The 25,771-nt window shown below is 43.8% G+C and overlaps 1 protein-coding gene across 2 annotated transcripts; it reads right to left on the bottom strand.

Annotated features, from left to right (window-relative positions):
* Positions 1-6,318: 6,318 nt before the first annotated feature.
* KCNJ2 (potassium inwardly rectifying channel subfamily J member 2) lies at positions 6,319-25,345 on the bottom strand. Of its 2 annotated transcripts, none has more exons than XM_086930977.1 (2): positions 25,267-25,345; positions 6,319-10,144 (listed from the first exon to the last, which is right to left on the bottom strand). In XM_086930977.1, the coding sequence occupies exon 2, from the start codon at positions 9,926-9,928 to the stop codon at positions 8,639-8,641; it is 1,290 nt and encodes a 429-aa protein (XP_086787103.1). In that variant the 5' UTR covers positions 9,929-10,144; positions 25,267-25,345; the 3' UTR covers positions 6,319-8,638. The 2 variants fall into 2 exon arrangements, with proteins under 2 accessions (XP_086787103.1, XP_086787101.1); XM_086930975.1 differs by lacking the exon at positions 25,267-25,345 and adding an exon at positions 19,270-19,503.
* Positions 25,346-25,771: the final 426 nt, after the last annotated feature.

Below are 25,771 nucleotides of genomic sequence, written 5' to 3'. Positions count from 1 at the left end.
AATTGTATTAACGGACTATTACTCTAAATGGGTATACTACAAATTTGTGAGTACAGTAACAACTGAAGTGGTGATAAAGTTTATGGAGAAAATCTTTGCAAGTGAAGGGCAGCCAAAAATCTTAGTCTCAGACAATGGGGCACAACTAATATCACATAAAATGACAGAATTCTTATCAAATGCGGGCATCAAACAGGAAAAGACGCCATTATATAGCCCTAAAAGCAATGGTCAGGTGGAGAGAGTAAACAAGTTTATTAAGGAAGGCATCCAGTCAGCCATTGCATCAAAGAGGGATGTGAAGGAGTTCATTCGTGAAAAAATAAGTGCGTACAATAACACACCCAATGAAACAACGAAACATACGCCTTTTTACCTAATGAGGGGTAGGAAATATAACTCTATACTCACGCCTAAATTCAGCAAATGGTACAGTGAAGAAGTTATTCCGGATTAAATAAATGACAATGATATCAAAGTTAAAGAGCGGATTGTTAATAAACAGGAGAAGACCAAGAGATATTCAGATATGGTGAATAAAGTCAGAGAAAAAAGTGTGAAACCCGGTGATTAGGTTTTAATAAGGAAACCAACCTTAGTAGCAAAGGGGGAGTCAAAGTTCAGCATCCCTGTCAAAGTAAGTGAAACTACCGGTGTTGCTGTTCTGGTTGATGGAAAAGGATGGTGGAGCAAAGATAACATTGTAGCATTGAAAAAAGGGCAGGAGAAGATCATATTGAGAAACATGGACGAGGTTGAAAAAGGTTTGGATGAGAGTATACTTGAGTGGGACAATGTTTCTGAAAATCAAAACTATTCTAGTCCAGATGGTAGCATCAACAATTCCATGAACAATGGAGAGAGAGCAAGGAGTTCTATGGTAATGACAGGTACCAAAGCAACCAACAGAGACAGTTCAGTGGGGGAACAGTCCAATGAGCGTGATAAACTCTTTTGTGTTCCACTGACAGAGGATGTGTGCCCGAGCACCTCTGGGGTTCAGTCTAGATCAGGAAGAGCTGTCAGGATGCCTAAACGCTTTGAAGACTATGTGATGGAGTGAAAATGTTATGGGTTCTTGAATAACGTTCTTATGTTTATTTGGGAAAAGGGGAGATGTTGAACATGTGTTAGTCTTACGGTGTTGTTATGTTTTCCATTTCCATTATACGCGTCACGCTCTGTCATCTCCGAATGTTCGGAGACTACATAGGTGACGTCATAGCTGTCATCTGGCAGATGCCGGGTTAGTGCTGCCAGTGACTGCGTCCCTTCCCCTGGCTCCCTGTGGGCCCTTTATTCTGCTAATAAACATAGACTTTAATATTGTCATAAGTCTATTCTTTTATTTAATTCCCTGCAACAACCACAAAGGAACTATTTGCTGTGCATCATCGTAATGCAAAGCAACAATTGATTGAACGCAAGGCCACACATATACAGATTTTACATCACACAAATTATTCTTAAAATACTGCCAATGGAGATTTATCAAGAGCCACTTTGCAATGTTAAAATCACATCCCAGCCTTTTGTGGAAAAAGCAATACTACTAGATATGTGGGGAATTATAGATTCGGTTTTGTGATGCAGTGTCAGCCATGCATTGAGCTTGGCTAAAGTAATATGTTCCATTAACACGGAAGAACTGTGTTATGATGTTGCTTTTGTTGTAACTTACTCTTTCCAAGAAAATGAATCGGAACGTATAGTAACTATCAAATAATTACAAGTTTGCATGCTCCATGAACTGAATAGAGTTGTGTTTCTAAGTTTGCATTGGTCAAGAGGGACTTTTGTGGCACTTCAGGCTTACGATCTAATCTGCTTAATAGGAAATGGTCACTCTTCTTCCCTTTGGTGTTTTGGTACTTACCAACCATTAATAACATCAGGGAGGGTCCATACTGAGGTTTAATTCTGACTTGAACAGAATATGTGGTGTAGTCCACCATCATTGCCGAATGGCACAGGGACCTCCTTCATGTCCATTTATTCCTAAACCAGGTGGATGAGACTGTCCTTGTTGTGTCATGTGTCAATCAAGGCTTTTATCGTGCACCCTGTACTTTAGACAACCCAAAGATTATTTTTAAATCCTGAACAGCAGGTAAATAGAGCCAGCTTTCATGTGTTACTTGCCGTATCACTGTTTTCATCAGGGACTAATACAACAACCAGGTGAACCTGAACCACATTGGCAAATGATTTCACTCTAATTCTTCACTCCATCTCACTGTGCACTTATTTTATTTGAACTCAAGTGTTTCGAACTTTAAGACCAGTCCAGAACACGGAACAGAATCTGCTCTGGTGACCGTGATGGATGACCTTCGTTTGTTGGCAGACAAGGGACAATTGGCAATACTTATTTTGCTTGACCTGTCTGCTGCTTTCGATACAGTCAACCATGGCATTTTGCTGTCCCGTCTAGAAGAAGTAGGAGTAGTGGGCACTGCCCTGGATTGTTTTCAATCCTATTTTTCTAGCAGGTGCCAGGCAGTGGCTCTTCCACCTTTCCAATCAACCTTCACTAACATCTGCCATGGGATTCCTCAAGGGTCTGCCATCAGCTCAATCTTATTTAACATATACCTGAGCCCTCTGATTAATATCATTCGGGCTCATAATGTTAAATTGGTAAATTATGCTGATGACACCGAGATCATTCTATCTTTAGATGGAACCCAGCCCAATGCCTTGGAGGCTTTTCATGCCTGTATGCATGATACTGCGCAGTGGCTTCGGAATAACTTTCAACAATTCAACTTGGATAAGACCGAAATTTTACACTGCGCAGTGGGGAAGGTTCCTTTGCCTCTCCCTCACACCTTTTGGCCTCTTGGAACTTCTACTCCACTGGCACCATCTAAGACGGTGCAGAATTTGGGTGCTATGTTTAATGCCAATCTGTCCATGGAGACGCAAGTGAATAAGACTGTGGGATTTTGCTTTGGTCTTATTAGAGAACTGAGAAAGATCCTTCCGCTGCTTCCAATTCCGGTCAGAGCCTTAATAGTACGTGGAGCTATTTTAAGCAGACTTGACTACTGCAATGCTCTACTGCTGGAGTCCTCCAAATATCTGATTCAGCGATTGCAACGTGTCCTGCATGGTCTCGGCCCTAACCCGCTACAGAAGAAACTAGTGTGGTACACACCCACTCGGAGCCTTCGATCGTCTTCTGCCTGCTTTTCACAGGTTTCTAGGTTCAACTAGGTCAGACTGGGAGGTAGAGCCTTTAGCATTGCTGTTGCGAAACTATGGAATGAATTGCCACTTGAATTTAGACAATGTAGTACCCTGTCCATGTTTAGGAAGAGGATTAAAACGTGGCTGTTCCCTAGAAACTGAACCCCCATCTTTGAGTATTGCTCATGTTAGGATCTGTCCTCCCTGCTTTATGTTGATCTGTGGTCACACATCTTTGCTCCAGAGTACCAGTAGGGTGTTTGTTGCGCTCTATAAATATTATATTTGTTTTTATTTATTTTAAAGGTTTTATATAGCGCTGGCTAGACTCAGAGGTATCAGAGCGCTTTACATGAGCATCAGATCGTAGTTACAGGTTACATTGTTACAAAGATTACACAGTTATTAGAGCATGGTAACATAGTTACTTGTAAGGTCAAGATAAACAATAAGCACAAATATGAAAGGGGAAAAGCAAGCAAGGGGAAAGATTCAGGGGAGGGGGGGGAGGAGCTGGGGAAGTAGATAGGTAATGAAGGCGGGAAAGAGGAGGGGAGGGTGAAGGACACCGCAAGGAAAGAGGAGGGGAAGGGTGACGCGGACACAAACCAGTAGACGAGTCAAAGCAACGTCCAAAGTCCAGTAATCAGTGATCCCAGGGAAGTGGTATCACTTCCTTATCTCTTTTGCAGGACGCTCCCTTTACGCAGTGGACTCTCTCAGAAGGGTCTCTGAGACTCCAGGCCTACATACTGGATCCTTCCCCAAAAAGGGGAGAGTGTGTAACCACTTTGAACACATTTCTGTTTTTTTCTGAAGAACAACAGACCATCTATGTGATAGTTTTTCATTTTATTTAGAAATAATAAAATAAGACATCATATATATATATATATATTTATATATAAAAATCTGTACAATCCTTGATTTGTGCAGTACATTTAGGAAGACTTCGATACAAAAGGCTGCAAACAAGAAAAATAGAAATTTACAACAATTGTCGAAAGCCAAGATTGTTCACGATGCCAAACCTGCAAGCCAACATTGTAAGACTGATTTTGATTGGCTGTGAGATGGGGATGCTGTCCTATCCTACCATAAATGGTCACAAGCAGCCATAGCTTCAAGACATTACAGTACATATTGTTTTGTCAAATTATAAATGAACCCAACCAAGCACAATAACGTACAAACCCTTTGTCTTTACATTAGATATGTGATATAAAAATATCCAGAAACACAGCATAGGAGGAGTTTGTCACTTTACCACAAGCGCACAGCCACACACTGGAGTCATTATATATTATATAACTTATCAAACCATTGCATGTACTGTACCTCATGCTCCAAAATTGGTGTTTATCAGAAGCAAGTGCAATAAACTTGTGAAAGTCACAAAACTGACTTCACAATAACTGGACTGTGGTGTAACAAACTATCAGGGGGTGGGGATGGGTCATTCCGATTAAAGGAATAGGTGTTTTTTTCAAGGTTAGTGCTTAGTAACAAACTAAACTGCATGTTATGCAGGTATGCTTTCGGCTGGTGGCGGGATGTACTGTAATGTACACATCTAAAGAGAAGCAACTTCCATTGCAAGAAGGAATACATTACTTGGCTGAGCAAATCTTTTCCCTCAATTTCCCTAACAAGTACACTTTGCCCAGGCTCCTCTCCACTCCCAGTTGTGCAAAGCATGGTACTATGATGAGTCTCAAGGGTAATACAGACAAAATGTGTGGATGCTCCTCAAAGGCAATAACCAAACCGGTCTCAAAGTGATACACTAGACCTATTCCATGGGATTACAGAGAATCTGAAAAAGAGGTGAAGAGTAGGCACTAATGATCTGTTAGCCACAGCTACCTGAGAGTCGCTGCCAAAAAAGCAACAGTCAAGGGAAATTAACAAAAAGACTTCTGTTGCAGAGAAGGGAGAAGGGTGGGTCAAAGAAAAACAGAAGTTTAAAAAGTTCTGTGTGCAGTGTTTTATTGTTCTGTCTAAGACATTAGACTACTCCATTCAAGTATTTTCAGGAAGGACTGAAAAATCCATGTAGCCAGCTCCATCCTTGATTACCATTCTGTTAGTTTTAACAATTTTTTTTCTAGAATAGCACACCCCTAAAGTCGATATTGATGGTAGGAGGAAAGCCTCCAGGCATCTTGTGCTTCACAAAGTCATTTTCAAAAAAAGGTCATGCAGGGAGCTAAGCAGGTACCATTAATCTGTTCAACAGGCTGTAGGCCTCTGTCTTACTCGAGGATTAACTTCCTCATTCAGTAAGTGCAAATCTGCAAATTTAAGATGCTCAGTGAAGACAAAGGGTTGTACTAGTCCTTTCGGCAGAGCGACAAGGAATCTCACTTGATAAGATTCCAACAATCCGAAAGCCAGTAACTGCTAACATGCCAAGAGCTGCACACAAATAAACAATAAAAAACAAAGACCATGCTCGAAATAAATAACCTACGTTTTTAGCGGTGAGAGCCTTGCAAGGCTTGTAAATTGTTGCTAAAACCCTGCTATCCAGTAGCATCTAGGCGCTAGCCAAACTGCAGTAATAAATGTATACTTTGTATGGCATTTTTTGCCTTTACATAATTATATTTACATTTGGCATTAAATACGAAAATATTTGCGCTGTATAAAAATGTACACTCGAAAAACAGAGTTCTATAAACACGTTGATTGTCTGGAAAAGAGGTTTGCACCACAAAACGTAGCTTGTTTCCTTCCCTTTAAAATGTCTTCCCTGCAACCAACCCGCCGACCATCCCACACCACTGTGCTCAGTGTTCAACAAGGTGCATTTTAGACAGTTTGAGAACCTTGTCTCTTCCGCTCGCCCATGCACACATAATATTACTTTTTGCATGCCACTCGCTAAATACTCTTTGGTGTATAGTTAGCTATTATTCTTTTTTGAAACATGACGCCAGCAGTACATGTATTACCATTCAATGTAACCTTCACAAGGACCGAGAGTTTGTCTGTATCTCGTTTTCACTTCATAACGCTCAATTGTAAACCAGGCTCTCTCAAGCTTTTGATTGTGCAACACCATATGCTTTTCTAACCCAACTTTGAAGATGTCAAGATACTGTGATCCATTTTCCAACATTACCAAATTGTAATCTAATCGATGAAGAATACCACCAGGTGACTTCATTACAGCATTGCTGATTCCCAACAGGCTCCAGACCCCAGGATTTCAGAAACCTCGTTTTAAGGTGGGCCACTGTGGTTGGTTTCCCATGGAAAGTCACAAACTGCCCTGCTGAGTATCAGCCAGTGTCTGAGGTCCACCATAGGCGGTTAAACATGCACAAACTGGAATCCACATTTTGATTTGCCCAGTTTGCGGGGTTTCATGAGGTGTATGCCCTCTAAAGCGCCGGGATGCCCTCATGTGATAAGCCACGTTATATAAATCTACAAACGTTCACTTTTAAAAGGGTTCACACACTTAATTTAACCCAACAGGACTCACCAATGCAAAGGTCTCACTAATGCGGGGGTGGGAGCAACATTGGTCCAGGAGGACTCGGCTATGCCGGGTTTTACTAACCACATAACGGATTCTCACTTCCATCCATTGTGTGGACATTGACATCAGGTGGACACCCCAGAATGCAATGTGCTGGAAATCAGCCTCCACTCAGGAACACAAATCACAGAACACCGAACCTGGAGTTGTTTTTTTAGGAGAGCAGGCCATTGCACTTCTGCATGCAGCCACCCTATGTGCATTTTGAGGTGACAACGAAAAACTCCAGTACAGACTGTAGTTTGATTCCTGTTATTATCAGACGGCGCCGCTATAACAACACACCCTTTAAATGCAAACATTTTCTACCATCGAGGCAGCTAGATGGCCATGCGCCTTCACATGTTTCAAATCCAAAAGGTATTTGATTTGAACAAGCTGCTTTTTTAATGGCATATGGTGACCTAATACTGTAATAGAATTGTGGCTACATTATTTGTTCAACCTAACAAGAGAATTCTCTGGTAAAGAATCTGCAATGCAGAAAGGGACACTTCATTACTTAAGAAGAGAGGGCACTAGTTTTGTCTTATCAAGAAAAACTATAAACATATTTATGCTGCTAAATTCACTTATGCAACCGGGAGGTGGCGGGCAGTTCATGAAGTTTTTCATTTTATTTTATTCCAGGACTTTGGACTAGGCATATATCCTTCAACCTTTCAACAAACACGAATTTGGGTTTTAAGAACAAATCATTTGTTAAAGAAAGTGCAAACTCGTTTACAGTATCACCTGCTAGGAAAGGCTTTTGTTTCAAAGCAATGACTTGATCCAAAAGTATTACACCCCGCATAATGATGGTCGTGGGTGCTGAGTGATTGCTTGTGGTCTTCTTGCTCTTGTCTGTGCAGGATTACCCAGACACCCTAAAGCGTGATACACAGTATCACCGTGGGGGCTCCTGGGCACCAAGACAGTGGTGGAGGGGGAGGCCATAGCATGATACACCCTTAATGGCTCAGTTTTCAGAGTGCTAACTTGGCTGCACAAAGGCACAAGTTTAATATTTGTAGAGAGCTGGCCCATGGCATTTTTGTCTCAACATGATACTTCCTGTTGACAGGACACATTCTGAGTATTTCCTATTTTTAAAGCTCTTATGAGTAAGGTGCAAGTGAGGGCATGCATGTCCACGGTCTGTTTCCTGCAGCCCCTTTCAGTGAGTAAAGCTTTTAGGTGCAAATGTGTGCATTTTCTTTGGTATCTAGTAAGGTAGGTACATTTAAGCATTACTCGATCAAATGCAGCGCTACAGGAAAAAAGAATCTGTTTTCAAGGCTGTCGTTTGGCTGATGATTGCATAATGCCAGTCAGTAACCAAAAGAGGAATTAAGTTTAGCGGACAAACCACTACCCTGATGCATGCTGGTATCGCTGCCTTTGGCCACTGACTGTGTACAGCTCTGCCACTTTTAGTAATTTGCCGAATATGGCAGATATAAGTGCAACACTGACTTTTAAATATTTTACATACAAATAAACCACAGCCACAATACAAAGTCCACCCACTTAGCAGCAACTAGAGAATGAAGGCAATGCTTGTTGCCTTTGGTTATGCCATTAAAAAAACCATCCTTGTTCCCTCCAAGAAGTAATATTACAAAAATGAATAACCCAATCTTGCCTGCAAGTTCAAGTTTTGTCATTAAAATAGCAATGTTTATATGAACTGTTTTGTACATCATGTTTTGTGCCTTCTGGTCATGCTTAGTTCATTGTCTTCAATCTATGGTGTCTGTCCAATCACAACTCCGGGGATTCCGTCCAGGTAGCTCAAAACTTCTTACTAGGACACGTTTGGTACCACTGACTGCAAACAGCGTAGGGCCCTTTATGACCTCAATGTGCCATGGACTGACACAATTTCAACAATAACAAATGGCAATAAGTCAGTCATATTTCGGACTCTCGTCGTAGGGGTCTAGAGGCAGGTTCGAGTGGAACTACTGCTTGATTATGAGGGTCCATGTCAAGATGCATGTGTGTACTAAGGCTCTCTGGGACACGCTGAGCATTGTTCTCTTCCTCTTTGCTCGTGAGTGCCACCTCATTCTCATAACAAAAAGAGTTTCCATTGGAGAGAATATATTTCTTCTCAGCCAAGTCTCTTGCGCTGCAGTGGGGCGTGTTGGGCACTTCGTAGGTTTTGTGGAACCTGGAATAGTCTACTTTGTAATAGCTCTTTTCTTCGAAGAGTACAGGCTCGTACCGATGCCCCCAAAGAATTTCATCCGCTAGATACGAACTCCGGCACTGGGTAGTCATTGCAGTGGCTTCTACCATCCCTTCCAATATAACCACAATTTCAAAGTCAGAGTTAGCTAAGTCTTGCTTGCTTAAGTCATACAATGGACTCTCTTCATCAATTTCATGGACTATTGTAATAGGTGAAACAAGAAATATTCTATCAAAGCCACTGTCAAAGCCAACGTTGATGTCGATCTGATCCAAGGGAATATATTCTCCTTCGGATGTGATTCTAGATTTGAGGAGCTGAGCCCGGACATGGGCTTCCACCAGATGACTCTTTCTCAGGTTTCCCACGCGCCACATTAAGCAAAGCTTACCATCTCTCATGGCTATCACAGCATTGTCACTGAAAATTAAAGTCTCATTTCTCTTCTTTGGCTTTGCCATCTTAGCCATGACAGCACCAATGATGAAGGCGTCAATGATGCAACCGACTATAGACTGGAATACCACCATGAAAACAGCTAAGGGACACTCGTCAGTGACGCATCTGAAGCCATACCCAATTGTTGTTTGTGTTTCAATGGAGAAGAGGAAAGCTGCAGTGAAGCTGCTGACTTGCGAAACACATGGTTTGTTGCTTTCTGGAGCATCCAGATCCCCGTGTATTAGAGCAATGAGCCAAAATACACAGCCAAAAAAGAGCCAAGAAAGGATAAAAGCGAGACAGAAGATAAGCAGCATCCACCTCCAGCGAATGTCCACACATGTGGTGAAGATGTCTGACAAGTAGCGTTGACCTTTTTCGCTCACGTTGACAAAGTGGACATTGCAGTGTCCATCCTTCTTTACAAAGCGGCTCCTACGCTGCTGTCTAGTATGTACCTTAGTCTTGCCATTCCCATAGCCATTGGCAACTGCCATGGTCGCCAGCTTCATGCCGTCCTCCTCAGATGATACAATACTGTAGCGGTTGGTTCGCACGCTGCCCATCACTACTGTTGTGGACTGCGGTGCTTCTGCTTTAGAAAACAGTCTGAGTTTCTTCCAAACCCGTTGGAGAAACAGTTTTGAAAGTTCACGAGATACAATCAGACAAAAAAAAATGGAGATGGCGGTCTCCAATGGCCCTTGGGTTTTACCAAGGGAGGTCCTCTGGCACACACAACAGGGTTAGTGCGGTGTCATCTGTCATAGGTAAGACATGTCCTGCAATAAACCAAAAAGTAGACATCAGTTACAAGTTTATTCATCTAGTCATGTACATTACATGTTTTCTTGTTACTTTCCCAAAAGTAAATACCCCAGTGTGTTTCTTTATTTAATAACCCCAAATATAACTATGTACCAATGAATCTACAGCTGAAGAAAATGTAACATAACTGAGAGGATCCACTTGTGTCAAAGCGTTATCTTGACTAATTTGCTTGAAAAAACAACATTATGAAGCAAGTGCAAACACATTAAACCCATGAAACACTTGAAAAGTGTGATACCTAAAAATAACACAAAAATGTATCTTATAATTTTCTGGCCATGATTTCAAGGATGTGGGGACTTTACATGTGTTGATCTGTAACAGGTGGATTCTAACCAGACCATGGTAACGTGAAAAGTAATCTACTGCAGTCTGCAGTAGACTGGAAGCAACCCCTGTGATCTGTCTCCCACCACACACAAATCTATTCTGTTAAAATGTAAAGGGTCTCCTTCCAATTAAGGGTTCCATTATACCAGTGTTTTAGATAACCCCACTCAATTTAGTTTCTCTGCTGCAACAGGTTTTACAAAGTGTTGGTTAACAGCTGGTGAACTCACGAACCTGGTTATTTCCAAAGCCTACATTTTGAACAGACGCTCAATATCCTTGAGGGCAAATCCATGACAGAACTTTAGTATAACCAAAGAATCTGCAAATAACCCCTACCTAAAACCACTACATGTAAAATCTAACAAATATTCATAGTAGAAAATCTGACCCCCTAACTGGATTAAGCCCTTCACAACCTCCAGAGAGCACTCATTAAGTGCAGCATGAGCTGTGGCACCCTGATAGATACCTGAATGTGATCCGGAATATTTATATAATAAAATATGTAAACCTCTGAGGTTACTGATGGGTGGTGGAACAAGCCCTATCGGATGTTGATGAACTATGAACGTTTGTCTCCATTGACTTGCCTTCAGCAACACCCTTTCACCTGAGTATATCACTGCTCTAAACTTTATATCGGAACACTCAACTTACAACAGCTAACCTTTATGAAACGCTTCCGCAAGACATCAACGTATGTCCACACCATGAAAATTCCACAAAAAAACTATGATGAAATCAAATGTTAGATTAAGAAGTTAATTCCCCGCCTTATTCATGGTTATGTAAATTGCATGTCATCTCGATTGCCTGCATCTTTCACTCTCTTCCCCAAGGAGTAGTCAACATTTAAAGACAACAGAGTTTGTTATTCTATGGAACGGATGCCAACGGACACGCATTGCCCATTGCTTGACACCAGCAGCATCAAAAAATTCTGTCTATCAAGCGAGTGCCCTTGTCACCTTCACTAGCTGGCTCTTCCTGAATGCGCTATCTGCCACCTGATATTTCCTCCTTTGAGGACCACCCACAATCCCTCACACATCCTGCAGTGGCATAATGATTATTACAGCAGCATGTGCAGTAGGATAAGGGATGAGGGGGCCCACTGCATCCCATTTCTAGCTGTCCTTAATACCCAACCTGTGAGAAGGGAGGACTTGCTTTCTTTTGGGCCCATTACAGGAGGAGGCAGAATTGTGCAATATGGCTACATTTTGCAAAAATTACACCTATTACATAAATTAACCTTGCCATGGCGGTCATCCGTTTGAAAATTGTGAGATCCTGTTATGCTAAATTGACAACAGGTACTTGCTACATGTACTTCCCATACATTTTCTAAATTTAGGAAGCTTGTGCAGCCCTAGCCCTGGCACACTTTCTGTTCTGCGTCACTAGTTCTTCCTGCACGTTTTCTGCTCAAACAAGTCTACTGAGAGTGAAGACAATGTATAAGGAATAAATCGGCAGGAAACCAATCTTTATGAAATACACGTAAATGGACAAGACGTATTGTTTTTGTGTAGTCCTTATACTGCACTTTAGGATGTGATTAAGAAGTGTTTGGCATTATGCAGGATTGATTTAGCAGAAAAAAGGGTAAAACAAAACACAGGCTCACAAAACATTCCTTACCCAGAGCCCCCAAAATCATTAAGATGTCACATCAGTGGTACTGCACACCCTGAAACGCATGTACTTCTCCCGAGCACTACTTAGGCCCGCCTGCTCCCCTCTTTCAGCGCTTACGCTGCGTCACCACGCACGAGGGTCACTGGTGCAGGTGGAAACGGCAGCAACGTAATATAACGTCGCACAGAAATTGAAATGCACCCTATGCATGTGCACCGCTGTCAGTGAGCTTAATAAGAACAGCAACAACGGCGGACTAAAAATAGCCAGGCAGCTGTGTAGGAAAAATGGCATTAACTAAATGAGTCTGAACTCGTGCCAGAAACGCAGTACACGCTGTTAATGACGGCTGCGAATAACACATGATAAGTGTTTGAAAGAAAGAGCAGTACATGTATCGATGGAGACGAATGAACGACTGCTCTCGAAGCGATCTACATTTCAGATTCCTGGGTGATTTCTCTCAGATGAGTCGATGCGGCGTTAAACTTTTTAAAAAAAGAGATCCACCGGTGAGGAGGATTAAACATGTGTTTCGCGCGCAGCCGGCAGAAGGTGCATCCATTCCCCTGCCTCGGGAAAGGCTTTCAGCAATTATGCAAGTGTGCGTTCTAACACATATTTTCTGCGATTAGTCATCTGTAAACACTCGAATACATTAGAGGGGGTTGGCAGTGTCTGACAGCTTCGTGAGAGCCAGTTTAAAAATGGCTCCCAAAAGACTTAATAAAGAAATGATCTAGTCCTTCTACGTTTACACCTGTTTGAATATTTTGTCTCCATTTTTGGAAATATTATTTTTTCCACTTACACTGACCCATAATTACACATGCTTTCCAGAATGCCACACTTAAGAATTGTAAAGCAGTAGAAGCAGTTTCTTCAGTTTCTTGTAATTCTCATTAATACCCTTCTGACGACGTGTGTGCTACACTTGCTGGGGATTAGATAGATCAGTCAATTGAGCCCCTGCTGCAGAGTGGTTACCCTACTGGTCACAGGCTCGAAACTGGTCAGGGTTGACTCAAGGTTCCTGCTCTGTTAACTTGATGCAATTAGTACCGTTGTGCTGTGGATGCATTCACCCTTTAATCGAGAGCCTACCTTTTCTCTTCATTGGGTGCCAAATAAGTTACCGTCAATTGTGGTCCCTCTTTACTTGCTACAGGAACAATGGGCCCCCCTTTGCACTAGATCAGAAAGACACCTGAAAACTTAGAACTTTTGTATGTGTGTAATATGGTGCTTGCCTCCTTATGGAATTCAGACCACCACGTTTACCCCAAGCTAATTATGTCAAAGTTTATATCCAATTTCGAAAGTTCATTCGCATAACATGGAATACTGGACAAACTGCAAATCTCTAAAGTTTTCATAAGTGGTATTTGTGTCGTGGAAGTAAAATGGCCAAAAAAATCGGGCTAACTCACTAGGCCTAGGCCACTTTGCGATCTTTTTAATGCCTCCTTTGTCTTTCTCTACTCAGGTGGAGAGCATGCGGGCGAGGAAGTATCTCTGAGATACGTATGGTCCCCTGCCGCAAAACTGATTATGTTCCTGCACAAAACATGTGAATCTGTTTCAATGTCAGAGATCCTAGAGAAAGTTTCCCGCTTATGAATACTTTGATCTGTCACATCCTGAATTATTTTACCTGAAAATATATTTTTCCGCAGCAAACAATATTTTCCAGATCTGAAGGAAAAGATGTATTGACCTGAGCTTACAAGTCAGATGGTGAACAGAGATGTTCTCTTCCAAGGGGGCACTCAGTGCTCTCTTGAAAGTGTGACTTGTTTCTTGAGATAGAGGTGCTCACTGTACGATACTAGAACCAGAGTTTCTAGATTGACCCACAGCCATGTAGCAAAGCCAATGATGGACAGTGACCGTGTCTTGCATGTGATCATAGAATGTAAACAGAAGTTCTGGAAAGTTCATGTTTGTATCCCAGGTTGTCGCTATCACAGACAGCGAAATGTGTAATGATATTTAAAAGTGTACCAACCAGTAAACACTAAGGCCATAAAGAAGGAGAATAGATGTCACATCATGAGAAAACAGAGCAAAGTCAAGGCAACTAAGTAGTGAATATAGTGACTGGAGGAACAAGAAGAGCAATGTTTAACACAAACACAGTGAGACAGGGGGACTGGGGTGACAGCAGAAATAACCAAGCATGTGCTGTTCATGACCTCCATGCACTCAATATATTGTCCACGCTGAACACTACTGTTGAATTCCAACTGTGTTCCTATACTGCACTCTATGGTTATACCTGTGATTATATAGACCAGACCGCGTATAAATGGTATTAGACTCATGAGCAAATTGAGCCTTTGCTTAACATCTGTGATTTGCAGCATTAATTACTTGTTAAGAGAGAGAGAGAGCTTGAGTGTGTGTGTGTGTGTGCATGGGTGTGTGTGTGTGTGTGTGTGTGTGTGTGTGCGAGCTCTGTTTTTACATGCTAATTCCATGGTATCTTCTCCTCTCAAATTTTCCACAGATAATAAGACTATGTCTAGCATACTAATATGTGTGGTTTGGGTGAATGATGGTCTTGTACCTTGTCTCCTATGCATCGGTTTGTGGAGGCTGATTACCTGAAATCTTAATGGCTTCCACTGAACATTTTGACACAGATGATATAGTATTGTCAGGCCATCATTTTTCCAAGGTTAGCAATTGCTGCTTGGGTTGTAGGAATACTCCTTATTTTGGGTTGTTCATTGGCCTAGCCCCTTATCAATCTGTCTGTGTGTATATCTCTCTTTTCATTTCTCACAATTCTATCTCTCTCTTAGTTCTTCTGTAATCCTCTCTTAAGAAGTTATTAGATAAGTTTCAAACAATTCATTTAGCATAGGTCATAGTGCACCACAAAGCTTGTCTTCATTCTGTAAAGTGATGTGATACGTCATGTTCTCTTTTTACATTAAACCATGAAGGACAACCTAGAACGCGATGTGAAGTAACTCCAGTTTATGATAAACCGGAGCATAATGAGCTGGATAAAGCATACAGTGCTTTGGAACCTGTCATGTTCTGCAGGTTCTCCAACATATAAGCCTTTTTATATGAACATTATTAGCTAGAATGAATGCATGTGCCTAGTGCTGTGCTTGTGTGTTGATAAAACAGTATGCATGGTAAGGTGAAATATCTGCACATGTCCCAGTACAGGGAAAATGTGGTCTTGGTACTAAAGACTAGAAATGCTGATTTCTGATTCATAATCGTTCTCACGTCTTTGTTAGAAGTGACAGAGAAGTGTCAGAAGGAGCTAAGAAGCTCTAACAACTGTCAAAAGTTCCCCGAATGCCCTCCTTGTTGCTCAAATGTGAAAAACAAATTGGAACTATGAATATTGTCAGTGGGCCTGAATTTTAAAAACAAAGACTGCTGGACCTCTGCCCCGCTTCTAACCTCAGATATAAAACTTACATATATTGTTGTTCCATCACCTCTTCAGAGAGCAACTACCTATTAGGGATTTGTTCCTTTAGAGCTGATATCGCATAGCTCACCTCACACATACAGCCCTGGTTTACACGCATATATGTACAGAGTGAAGACCTTGTGAAAAAGGCACGGCCACACCAGTCAGTGATGGAGAGAGCTTTGCTATTTGTTTATCACTTCATATGTAGGCAAGGCAAGAAATGGGTTAACCTAGGGGCGATCCAAGGAAGGCCAGCGGAGATGTAACATACACTGACTGCCCACATGATTAGCCAACACACCATCAGGTGCTATACCTTTTTGGATTTACCCAAACTCTGGACCCCAAATTCCAGGAATCAGAATTCAGGATGAAGCAAGGTGGAACCAGATATGTATTACTCCCCCTTCTACCACACAAGAGCATCCAACAACCCAGAAGGTGTGGGGGTGGTAGAGACAGGCTCTTTTCCCTTGCTGTACGTCTCCCCAACGGTGACGGTCATGGTGGGCAAGGGTGCGCAGTACGGTAGGGAAATGTGGTACTAAACTCCTGCCCACCAAAATGTCACAGTGCATGCGATGCGAGCAGCTCTGGACTTCCCTTAACTGTCTCCTTGCTTCCTCACCCTGTGACATCCCCAACCACTGACCTATGCAAACACTTCCATCAGGGTTCCATAAACCGCAAATGATGCACACTGTGCTTCCCAATCTTTGACCACCCAAATCAGCGTGCAGCAAAACAGATGGCAGAATTCAGCCTGGAAATGAACTGCACACTGCAGATAATCTAACGTCTTGCATGAGTATTGCTTTTGGAAAATAGAAATAAAATAATTACATCTGCAAATTATAGACTGTATGCAATCAATGAGTTTACATAAGAGCCAACCACAATCATGTGACATCCTTCATACAAGAAAATATGAATATAATAAAGCTCGAAAAGTCCTACATATTTCGGTTATTCTCTGTCTGAAAGGCTGATGGCGAGGCAGAGGCCCGAGAGAATGACTCTGTAACGACTCTGTAACGTCATAGAACTCTATGGCAATTCCAAGGCAACGTTCTCGAACTCCAAATGTTAGATATAAAACTGAGGGTACTCTATGGCTTTTAATAGAAGGTGTTCTGTCTCCGACTCCCCACAATGTAAACATATCAGTGTACTCCCTGTTTTACCTGATAGAAAAGCTGCCTTCCACGCGGACAGTATGGGGTTGGTTTCTAAACGGGTTCGGTATAAGTGTGAGATGGGGGGTCACCGGCACTCATTTTCTGCCAGTTTTTCTCGTGCTGCGGCCTTCATATCGCTCTGTGCGTCACTCACTCATGTATCCCAATTGCCACAACTGGGAACACAGTGTTTGGTGCTAAGGGCTGGATTTGGGCGCTATATCAATGCCTGGCCGACCTTCTTCAGGGCATATCACACCACCTGAGTTGTGCTTCAATGTCGTGCTGATTACAGACTGCTTGTGATGTCATGACCAGGCGCATTAGGAAACTCTCCAGAGGCACCGGCTCACATTATGTGCCTTATTATTGGCAGCGTTTTGAATATGTATGAAATGGAAAGAGAGTCAGCGCGCGGCTAAAACTAGTTGAGAGCCCCTCTGACGAAGCCTCGCCATAGAGTACATTTCAGAGCCGCAGAGAGGAATCCTAAAGATTAAAAGGACGGAACGGCTGGACGAGGCAGACATCACAGACCCAGCCCGGGCTCGGAGCAGCGCAGATGCTGCGAGCGGACCCAGGGGACAGAGGAAGCGGCGCCCGGGGACTGCTAACGAGCGCACTGTGCTCCCTGGCTGACGCCATCGCCTCCGGGCACATGTTGCTATGAGAGCAGAGCTGCTACTGTAATGCGCCTCCGCGAGCCGGCCTCTGCTGCCCTCTGTAAACACACACGCGGCGCTCTCGGCAGCCACAAGACACCGAGCAGCGGCTAATGCTTTTTATATGACCGCCGCAAGCTGCTCATGGAAAAAAGGCGAAGCTCAATTTTCCCAGGAAGGCTTACAATGTGTACCACCCCTCTCCCTCCCCCAAACTTTCCCATCTTCAGTTTTCCAGTTCAGCTCCTATCTGGGCTGCGCTCGCTCACAGTTATGAAACTGTAAGGTAAATGCTTCTGCTGAAGAGGTTTGTGTTCCACCTCGAGGCCGCCGGGTTCACGCCATTCATCCTCGTGGTGTCGACCATACAAGCATGATGTTTTCACGAAAGGCTACAGGTTGCTCTGTCTTCACCCCCAGTGCCTGTCCCATGGCACCTTCCCGGTTCTAGCCTTCTCTAAAGGCCGCGTGCAGGTCCTGGGTGCAGCAGGTGCAGTGGCACCGGAGCCCAAAGGATTTAGGGGACACTAAACCAAGATTGTTGGTGTATTCTAAGAATAACAGCAGCTAAATCGATAATCCCCTTCCTTGCCCAAGAACCCACGACGCACTGGCTACGCCATGGTTTTCCCCAGAGTTCACTAAAAGTAGCACGTTATGTAAAGTGGGATAAAACCGCAAGGCAGAGCAACTAGCGCTATAAAGAGAATGTTTCGTATTATCATGTTGGCATGGAAACGTTTTATAGTATATACCCCTATACGAATGCCTAACATCTAACAATCCTTTTTTCTTCCTGGCAGATCAAGCTGGTGTATGTGATAGTGACATTCTGAGAGCGAAATGAATATCAAGAATGGTCACATAATGCGTAGAGACAACTCGCACACTGTGATATTTACGGGTTATCGCATCAGTGGAAAAAAGTAGAGATCGGAGAGTGCTGCCAGACAGCTCTACAAGTAGAATAGAAACTGGATATATATATATATATATATATATATATATATATATATATATATATATATATATATATATATATATATATATATATATATATATATATATATATATACACATATACACACACACACATATATATAGAAAGCAGAGCGCTCAGATCCCGCACCTGCCCTGTTGAAAAGTCCATCGGCAGCCCTGCTGCGCACCTGCTGCTCAGCCTGGCGAGCGCGGAGCTCACTCTGGCTCGCATTCTAGGCTGCTGAATAAGTCAGCTATTTCCTATCTCTTTTTTATCTGCAACTGTCACGAATGATGCAATCTTTCCAGAGCACAAAGTCGGAGCCTGGAAGCCGCTAGGACTCTCCTCGCTTCCGCCAGACACTTATTACCCGGTCCCGTCATATATATGTGGAGGCAGTATCTATACACATATAGCACAGTTCGAATCGTTGCACCGTGCCTTTCTCCTTACGCTCCCATGCATACCCTTGGAGTGCAAAAGATGCCAAGTGCCGGCATAGGGCGGGGGCATACATTTCTTCTCGCTGCAGCTGGTGCATGGAAAGTTATGAGCACAAACAGATGCTGTAGAGAGACTCTCGTATTGCTCAACGGTTCCAGGCATGCTTATATATTTTTAGCTATGGCATTTAGGAGCCACGAGAAAACGATCTGCTGCTGGCTCCCCAAAAGACAGCTGGCTCGGATTCCCAAATTCAAACTGAAGCTAACACTATGACCAACAACAAGCTCCTTGCTAACGTGCTCCACGCAAAAATGTCCAAAATGATGGAGTCCAAGTTTAAAGTGTCAGCGATTCGCCAGAAAGTGCTTAAAGTAGGAATGCTCCTTACCTCTTTTGAAGGGAAGAAGCGAGCAAAAACGCCAGATCCAACAGCGATGAATATGAACCCACAAATCCACGGCGCATCCTAATCCACTGGTACATTTGTTCTCTGAAACGCTCTTTGAGAGTCTCCGGCGCTTTTGCCTCTGCCATGTGTTTTAATGCCTGTCGGCTACCTCCGCCCATTGGTCTCTCCTTCAGCCAATCAGGAGAAAGAGGTTGGCTCGCTTGGCAGTCAGTCCTACTGCGCTGCAGGCAATGTAGGCATTCATTTCAGGAGAGAGTGAGGAACCGTGATCTCCATCGAGCTATATTTACATGAGGGGACGTGCCAGATCACCCAACCTCCCAGCCCCCCCAGCTCCGCCCCCCCCCCCCCCGGTACAAACAGGGTACCACCTCTTCCTCAGTCATTAGCAGCACAAGGTGCACGGAAGTCCACATAAAAAGGGGAGAGGACCCGAATTGGATCTTAAAAACAAGAAGTGCTGACTTGGTGGAATGTGAGATTTACACCGTTTCTTCGTGGGAAACTAGTCTTTCCATTTTTATGTCTTGCATGTATGCATTTCTTATACTCAATGTAACAATATTCAACTGTAGCATCCTTGAAAGAGAAGATTTAGTATCTACGCGGATGCGTTTGAATCCAAAAGACTCCCACGGTTTCACTATCATCCAAACTTTGTTACCTTTGGCAAGGCACACGAACTTCAACTCCCCGTGCATTAATCGCCGTTTCACCCCCAAGTTGCTTATTCTTAAAGCCATGTTAAACACCACTACCCGCCAGAAAACCTTAACATTTACACATTTGAATATATCCCTTCTAACAAGCCACCTTCCCTCCTTTCTAAGCCAATTTTCTCTACCCTTCATTATTTGTGGTCCCTTCATATTATTATCCAATACCAACCCATGTCCATCACACAGGTGCTTTGCGGATAGTTTTGCACTCTATAAACATCTACACGTACACAGCTGCATAAATATTTTGAGAAAAAGCTGATGCACAGAAGACCTGCCCTGAAGGTGTCTCCCTTTAACAAAAGTGGTGCTCGTGGATGAGGGTAAATCATAAGTGGGACAGTAGTCAATCATACACTTCAACTGCATGTGTCCCATGGGTCTAGGAGGTGCTGCGACTGATGGCCGTGACACTGGTAGCTGTAAACTTGATGTTGGAGAAGATCTACTGAATGTGTACAGTGGGACGATGGGACAAGCAGGTGCTGCGACTGGTGGCTGTGGCACTGGAAGTGGTACTCTTGATGGAGGAGTGGTTCTTGAGGGATGTTAAGAAGACATTCTGTGAAGCTACCCTTAAAGTGCAGTAGTGTCAGCTAGACAATGTCCTGCATGGGGACTATGAAGTGATATCTGGCCATCCTGTGTGGCTTTGATATATTGTGTATGCTGATTGCCGATACTGAGAGCCATGGTGCATGAGAATAGTTTTTATTACTATACAGTGTTCTCCTCCCAGGGAGGACGGAGTGTCTCCTATAGTCCCATATGTATGTCTCCTCAGTAGATGTGCATACCTCACACATGATCTGTGCATCAGTGCGTCTGAGGAGCTCTTTACCTTTGAGGTGTAAAAGGAGGGAGGCTCTGAAATCCTAAAGGTGCGTCTGAGCACAGCTTTAGTACGAGACATGCTAAAAAGGAGGAATGTGAACACTTAGTCCAAAACCAGTACGAAATGAGACGCAAGCATTGACACAACAACCCGACTGATGACCACCAGAGTGACTTAATAATGTCTACTCCTTCTCACCCACTTCTTTCACAACACCAACCGTGTTTTGTAGAATACTGCTTCCCCTTGTGTGGAGTCTACATTTTTGGGGAATCTGTATTAAATGTTCCATTACGCTTAGGGCTGTGTCTAAGGAAGAGCTCCACCACCACACTGAGTCTATGGGGCGCTTAATGTAGTTAAAAATGTTCCCCACTGTCTAATATTTGGCGTGGCAGAAAATACATCAGGCTAGGAAGTTTAAAGTACATTGATTTCATCACACAAAGAGCGGAAGGACATCCAGCCAACGACCGCACTGTCTTGAATCTCATGTGCTGTAGAATCCATTTTCAGTGGGAAAAGTGCTGTATGGAAATGCTTGAGTTTATCTGTACAATTGTTAATTTCCTTGAGAAGCATTACTTTCTCTTTTTTATGCATGTACCATTCCAAATAGGATTCAACTATACACAAGCCATTATTAACCCTTCTCGGTAAGGGACAGATGAGCCCGAATTCCCCTCCAAGCGAGAACAAAAATGCTGTTATAGGCACAAAAATGAAAACCCTTCTTTCACACTATGCAGGCGCCTTAATAAATCAAAACAATATTAGGTGCCCACAAAGGGCACTTAAAGAAAATGGGCACCAGACTGTCTCTAAAAGCATGAATATCGCCCAATTGCCAGGAAGGTGGGCAGCAAAATGTTACTTCCCATTGAACCCCGAAAACCCTAACTTAATTCCTCTGTTTAAGGTCAAGGGTGGCATCAGTGTATTTCATCACTTTCAACTGAAAGGGGCCTTGGTCCCTTGGGCTCCGGTTGAGACTACTTACAGTCTGGGGCCCTAGACACAGGCAAGTGCACAGTATGCAGAGTATGCGGTGTTCTCAGCCCAGGACCTAACATTGTGCTTAGCATTAACATGTTTATGACTTCATTGTTTATACTATCGTATTTGTATATACAATGAGGCAAGCCTCCCATTGAACTTTTGAACAAGGTGGAAAGTGGAATTCAAACTCTCGTTTTCAGCCGGCCCTAATTGTGGGTGCTTTGATCCCCTTTTTTGTCTTTGCAGGTTTATGTTATACAAGGACACATTCATTTTTTGGTAGGCACGGGGACAGTAAGTGATTTGCCCTGAATCACTGCAAGCTCGAACCTGTTCTACCTGGTCCAAAGTCAGCAGCTCTGGCCATAAGGCCTCAACCTCTTCCCACTGTCTGGTGACAAGAGACTGACTACAACTTACATTGCATCGAAATTTGCAAAAGGGCCGCATAATTAAACGTGAGTAGCTACGCGGCGCCGACAAAGCACAACCCTGGACATAGTCATCATTATCGGAGTTTATGACCTACAGGGCTTTGTGCAATAAATAATAAGCGACCTTACTAAAATCAGTGGATTCTAACCAGAAGCGAGCATCGTAGTGAGTGCAGCCACGATAGGAATGGTGAATCTGCAGAATGCCCGAAGCTTCTTACTGCCTGGGGCGAATACGGAAGCAGACAGTTGACCATCCCTGACTGACTTTCTCCCAGCCCGTTCTTCGTTTCTGCCGATACTATAGCTCCAGCCTCATCAAACGTCTGCGCATCTCTCGCTGGCAGAAGCGCAGCCCGAGGAAGGGGCGGTTTGTGCCGCCAGTGGGACGCGCGAGAGAGCGCAGCAGGCTGGGCAGACGCCGCGCGGGGAGGTGCCTGCAGGCTACGAACTCCCACAGCCTGCAGCACGATTAATGTAGCCGCGGGCGGTGATTGTCTGCGTGCTGTGGGCGGGTGGAGACATATTCAACGGCCAACCCACGGACGAAAAGCAGGGACTGCATGCTCTCTCGGCCCCCGCCGGGATGGGGGGCGTCTGAAAATCCTGACGGCGCAGTGCAGCCCGTAGTGCGAAGCTGTGCGCGGGTACTGTTGGAGGAGATAGCTGCAAGGTTTTGAGCAGCCCGACCGGCCGACTGACTGCCAGCGCCCGGGTGAGAGCCAGCTCGAGCTCTGAACTTGTGGCTCCTCCCATTCAGCAAAATCTGGAGCGCAGGCAGCACTCAGCTACTCTTCATTGGCCCTCCGTGGTCCAACCCTTTGAGGAAGAGTGCTAAGCCCCGCCCTTTGATGAGTCTGAGTGAGCTGTGTGGCCACAGCCCTGCGAGACTGACAGGAAGTACTCCCCTCACAGTTCGGAAACTTGGACTACTAGGAAGCTGAAGTTGGTGTTCGACGGGTCTTTCATATAAGTTTGCAGTGCCACTGCACCTGCTGCTTTCCTGATAGTTCCACACCTAGCGGTGAGAGAAAAGAGCTAATTGGATTTAATATGCAGCATAATGCATCATTAAACTTTTAGGGGGGGGGGCACCTTGTGTTCTCTTAAATAAAAAGTATTCCCACCTACGCCCCTGGAGGGCCTCGTAGTTTTATATTATACCTTTAAAGACACCCACTTCTCGTCATTCACAGTGTCCGGGAGGAATCCCCTCCCCCATTACCTGCCTGCGCCCATCTTCATAAGGGAGGGTGCCCCTCAGCTCCAGGTATGCAGGGGCCATGCAGATAGAAGATCCCACGGGACCCTGCACTGGCTGCATCGGGTCTGAATGGACGGATGGGGCTTTCGGCACCAAAGACTGCCCCAGGAAGAAGGAGAAGCCCACAGGAGAGAAATAACGCTCCTCCGAAATGTGCCAAACTATGAAGTGATAGACTATTTAATCCGTTTCTCTTTGTATTTTTCGTAAACTTTTTAGTCAAAATCTCCAAACAATTATGTTGTATCGTTAATCGTTTTGCCTCTTCCTCTTTCTATGCTTTGAAAGAAGCCTCTCCCCCATTGACAGAAAAAAATTAAAGCTGAATATTGGCCCCACGCAGAGTCATGCTGGACGGTCACTTAGTGGTGAAACCCAAGTAGAAGGGGTTAAACCCATGCAGTATACAAATGGTCTATACATTTGTCCAACTAGGCGCTGTGTCCACCCCTCCTCCCCCTCTTCTGGATGTAGGCGTCCTAAGCTCACTCGTCCACTAGGGAGGGTGGTGCTATTTCTTTTTCTAGTACGGTTTTGAATTGCAGTCCTGCTCACTTTTTGACCAGGAACTCCCTCGACATACGGTGGCATCTCCTTACTCCCCTCATTAACGTCCTCCGTGACGTGTCCCTTTCCTAACTCACTGCTGATACGAAGAGGACTACCAATCGTCGTAATACCTTCAGCAGGCAAGTACTGGCACTTTCCAGGATACATGCACTCAGCAATGGTGAGCATCTGCAGTTTTGTGTTTTTCATTTTAGGTGGGCCAACCAGAAAATTGATAGAATCGATCTTAGTAAACAGCCTGGCTTGGCGCTGGTTATTACGAACCGAGTCCTCCACATATTTGACTTTTAGATCATCGTGTAAAACGTGAAAACGACTAGTTATTCCAAAAGTATACTTTACTAAATGTGGAAGCGTTCCCTTTAGTGTATTAGATTGTGTCACTGCATTGTGTGACATTTCTCAAAAGTTTCCAAAGATGCCCGACCACCCACCGCCCTGACTACAATGCCATTAGTGAAGCGAGAGGCAATTCAGTTGTAATGTGTGCCCTGCTTGCTGCTTTAAGTGTTATCACATGTGGAGCAACATTAATAACATACAGAAGGTTTTTTGTACACCCCATCCTAAACTGCTGTCTTTGAGGTGCTCTCAAGTGTGATGATAAAGAAAAAAGAAGGCCAATTGAAAGCAAGTAATTGCTCACCTTCATACAATTTGTTCAAATAGAGAAGCTAAGATTGAACCCAGGTTACCTGCTTTCACATTGTTCGAAGGGGATTTAAATATCTGGAGGGTGGCAGTAGCCACGTCACGGTTCTGTTGCCCGAGGTTCCAAGAATAGGTCGAGCTGAACCAGAGCCATGTATCTGGCTTAGCAAAACAAAAGCCATGTATCTGTCTTGAAGTTGGTTCGAGGCTTCAGTATCAATCCCACCCCTATTTTCAATTCCTACAGCTGATTAAACAACAGCAAAGTTGTTAAAAATAACATAATAATAGACATTTAAAAAAAACACTGCTTCTTCACTTCCCATGTAACAAGGCGAGCTGAGGAGTTGTGTGAAGTCATTCAGTTTTAAATCTATTTAAGCGTGTCTCTTCAGTGCATGGACCCATCATTTACTAAGGCACCTCCGGGGTAGCTATCCGTGAAATAGCGGACTCTCTGTATTAAAAAGAGCTAGCCGGTGGCACAACGCTTAGCTGTCGTACCTTGTCTGAGGTGGTCAGATGCGCCCAGGAAAGCACGAATCAGGAGACTCCTTTAGTTTCTCCTTAGAAAGATCCAAAACAGATCAGTCTTGGATCTGCCACTAGAGGTGCATTAAAAGGAAGTGAAATCGGGCAAATCTCGTCTCTCCACGAAGAAGCGACTCCGTCGCGTTCTTATCATACTCTATAGCCACAGTAAAGAGGCTATCATTGAGCTAATGCTTTCTTGGTACCTGCGTTTCTCACCTAACAATGTACAACAGCTGGAAAGCGAGAATGTGATTCATGCTCATAAACACGCTTCTTCCGTAGTTCTATTAACTTCGCTGCTTTTCTGCACTGGCAGCCTCGCTCTTCAGCGCATGCGCAGGCACGGTATACAGTTAAGGAGTTAACTGATACATAAGAGCTGACTGCCCTCTTCTGACAGAGAGTCAGAGCGATGCCAGCCAGTCAAGCAGAGTTTGCCGTCTGAGCCCAAGATACTGGCAGTGCTTAATTTGCA

This window comes from Lissotriton vulgaris, chromosome 7 (genome assembly GCF_964263255.1).
Source record: "Lissotriton vulgaris chromosome 7, aLisVul1.2, whole genome shotgun sequence".
Lineage (NCBI taxonomy): Eukaryota > Metazoa > Chordata > Amphibia > Caudata > Salamandridae > Lissotriton > Lissotriton vulgaris.
This window is presented reverse-complemented; position numbering and strand designations above follow the sequence as displayed.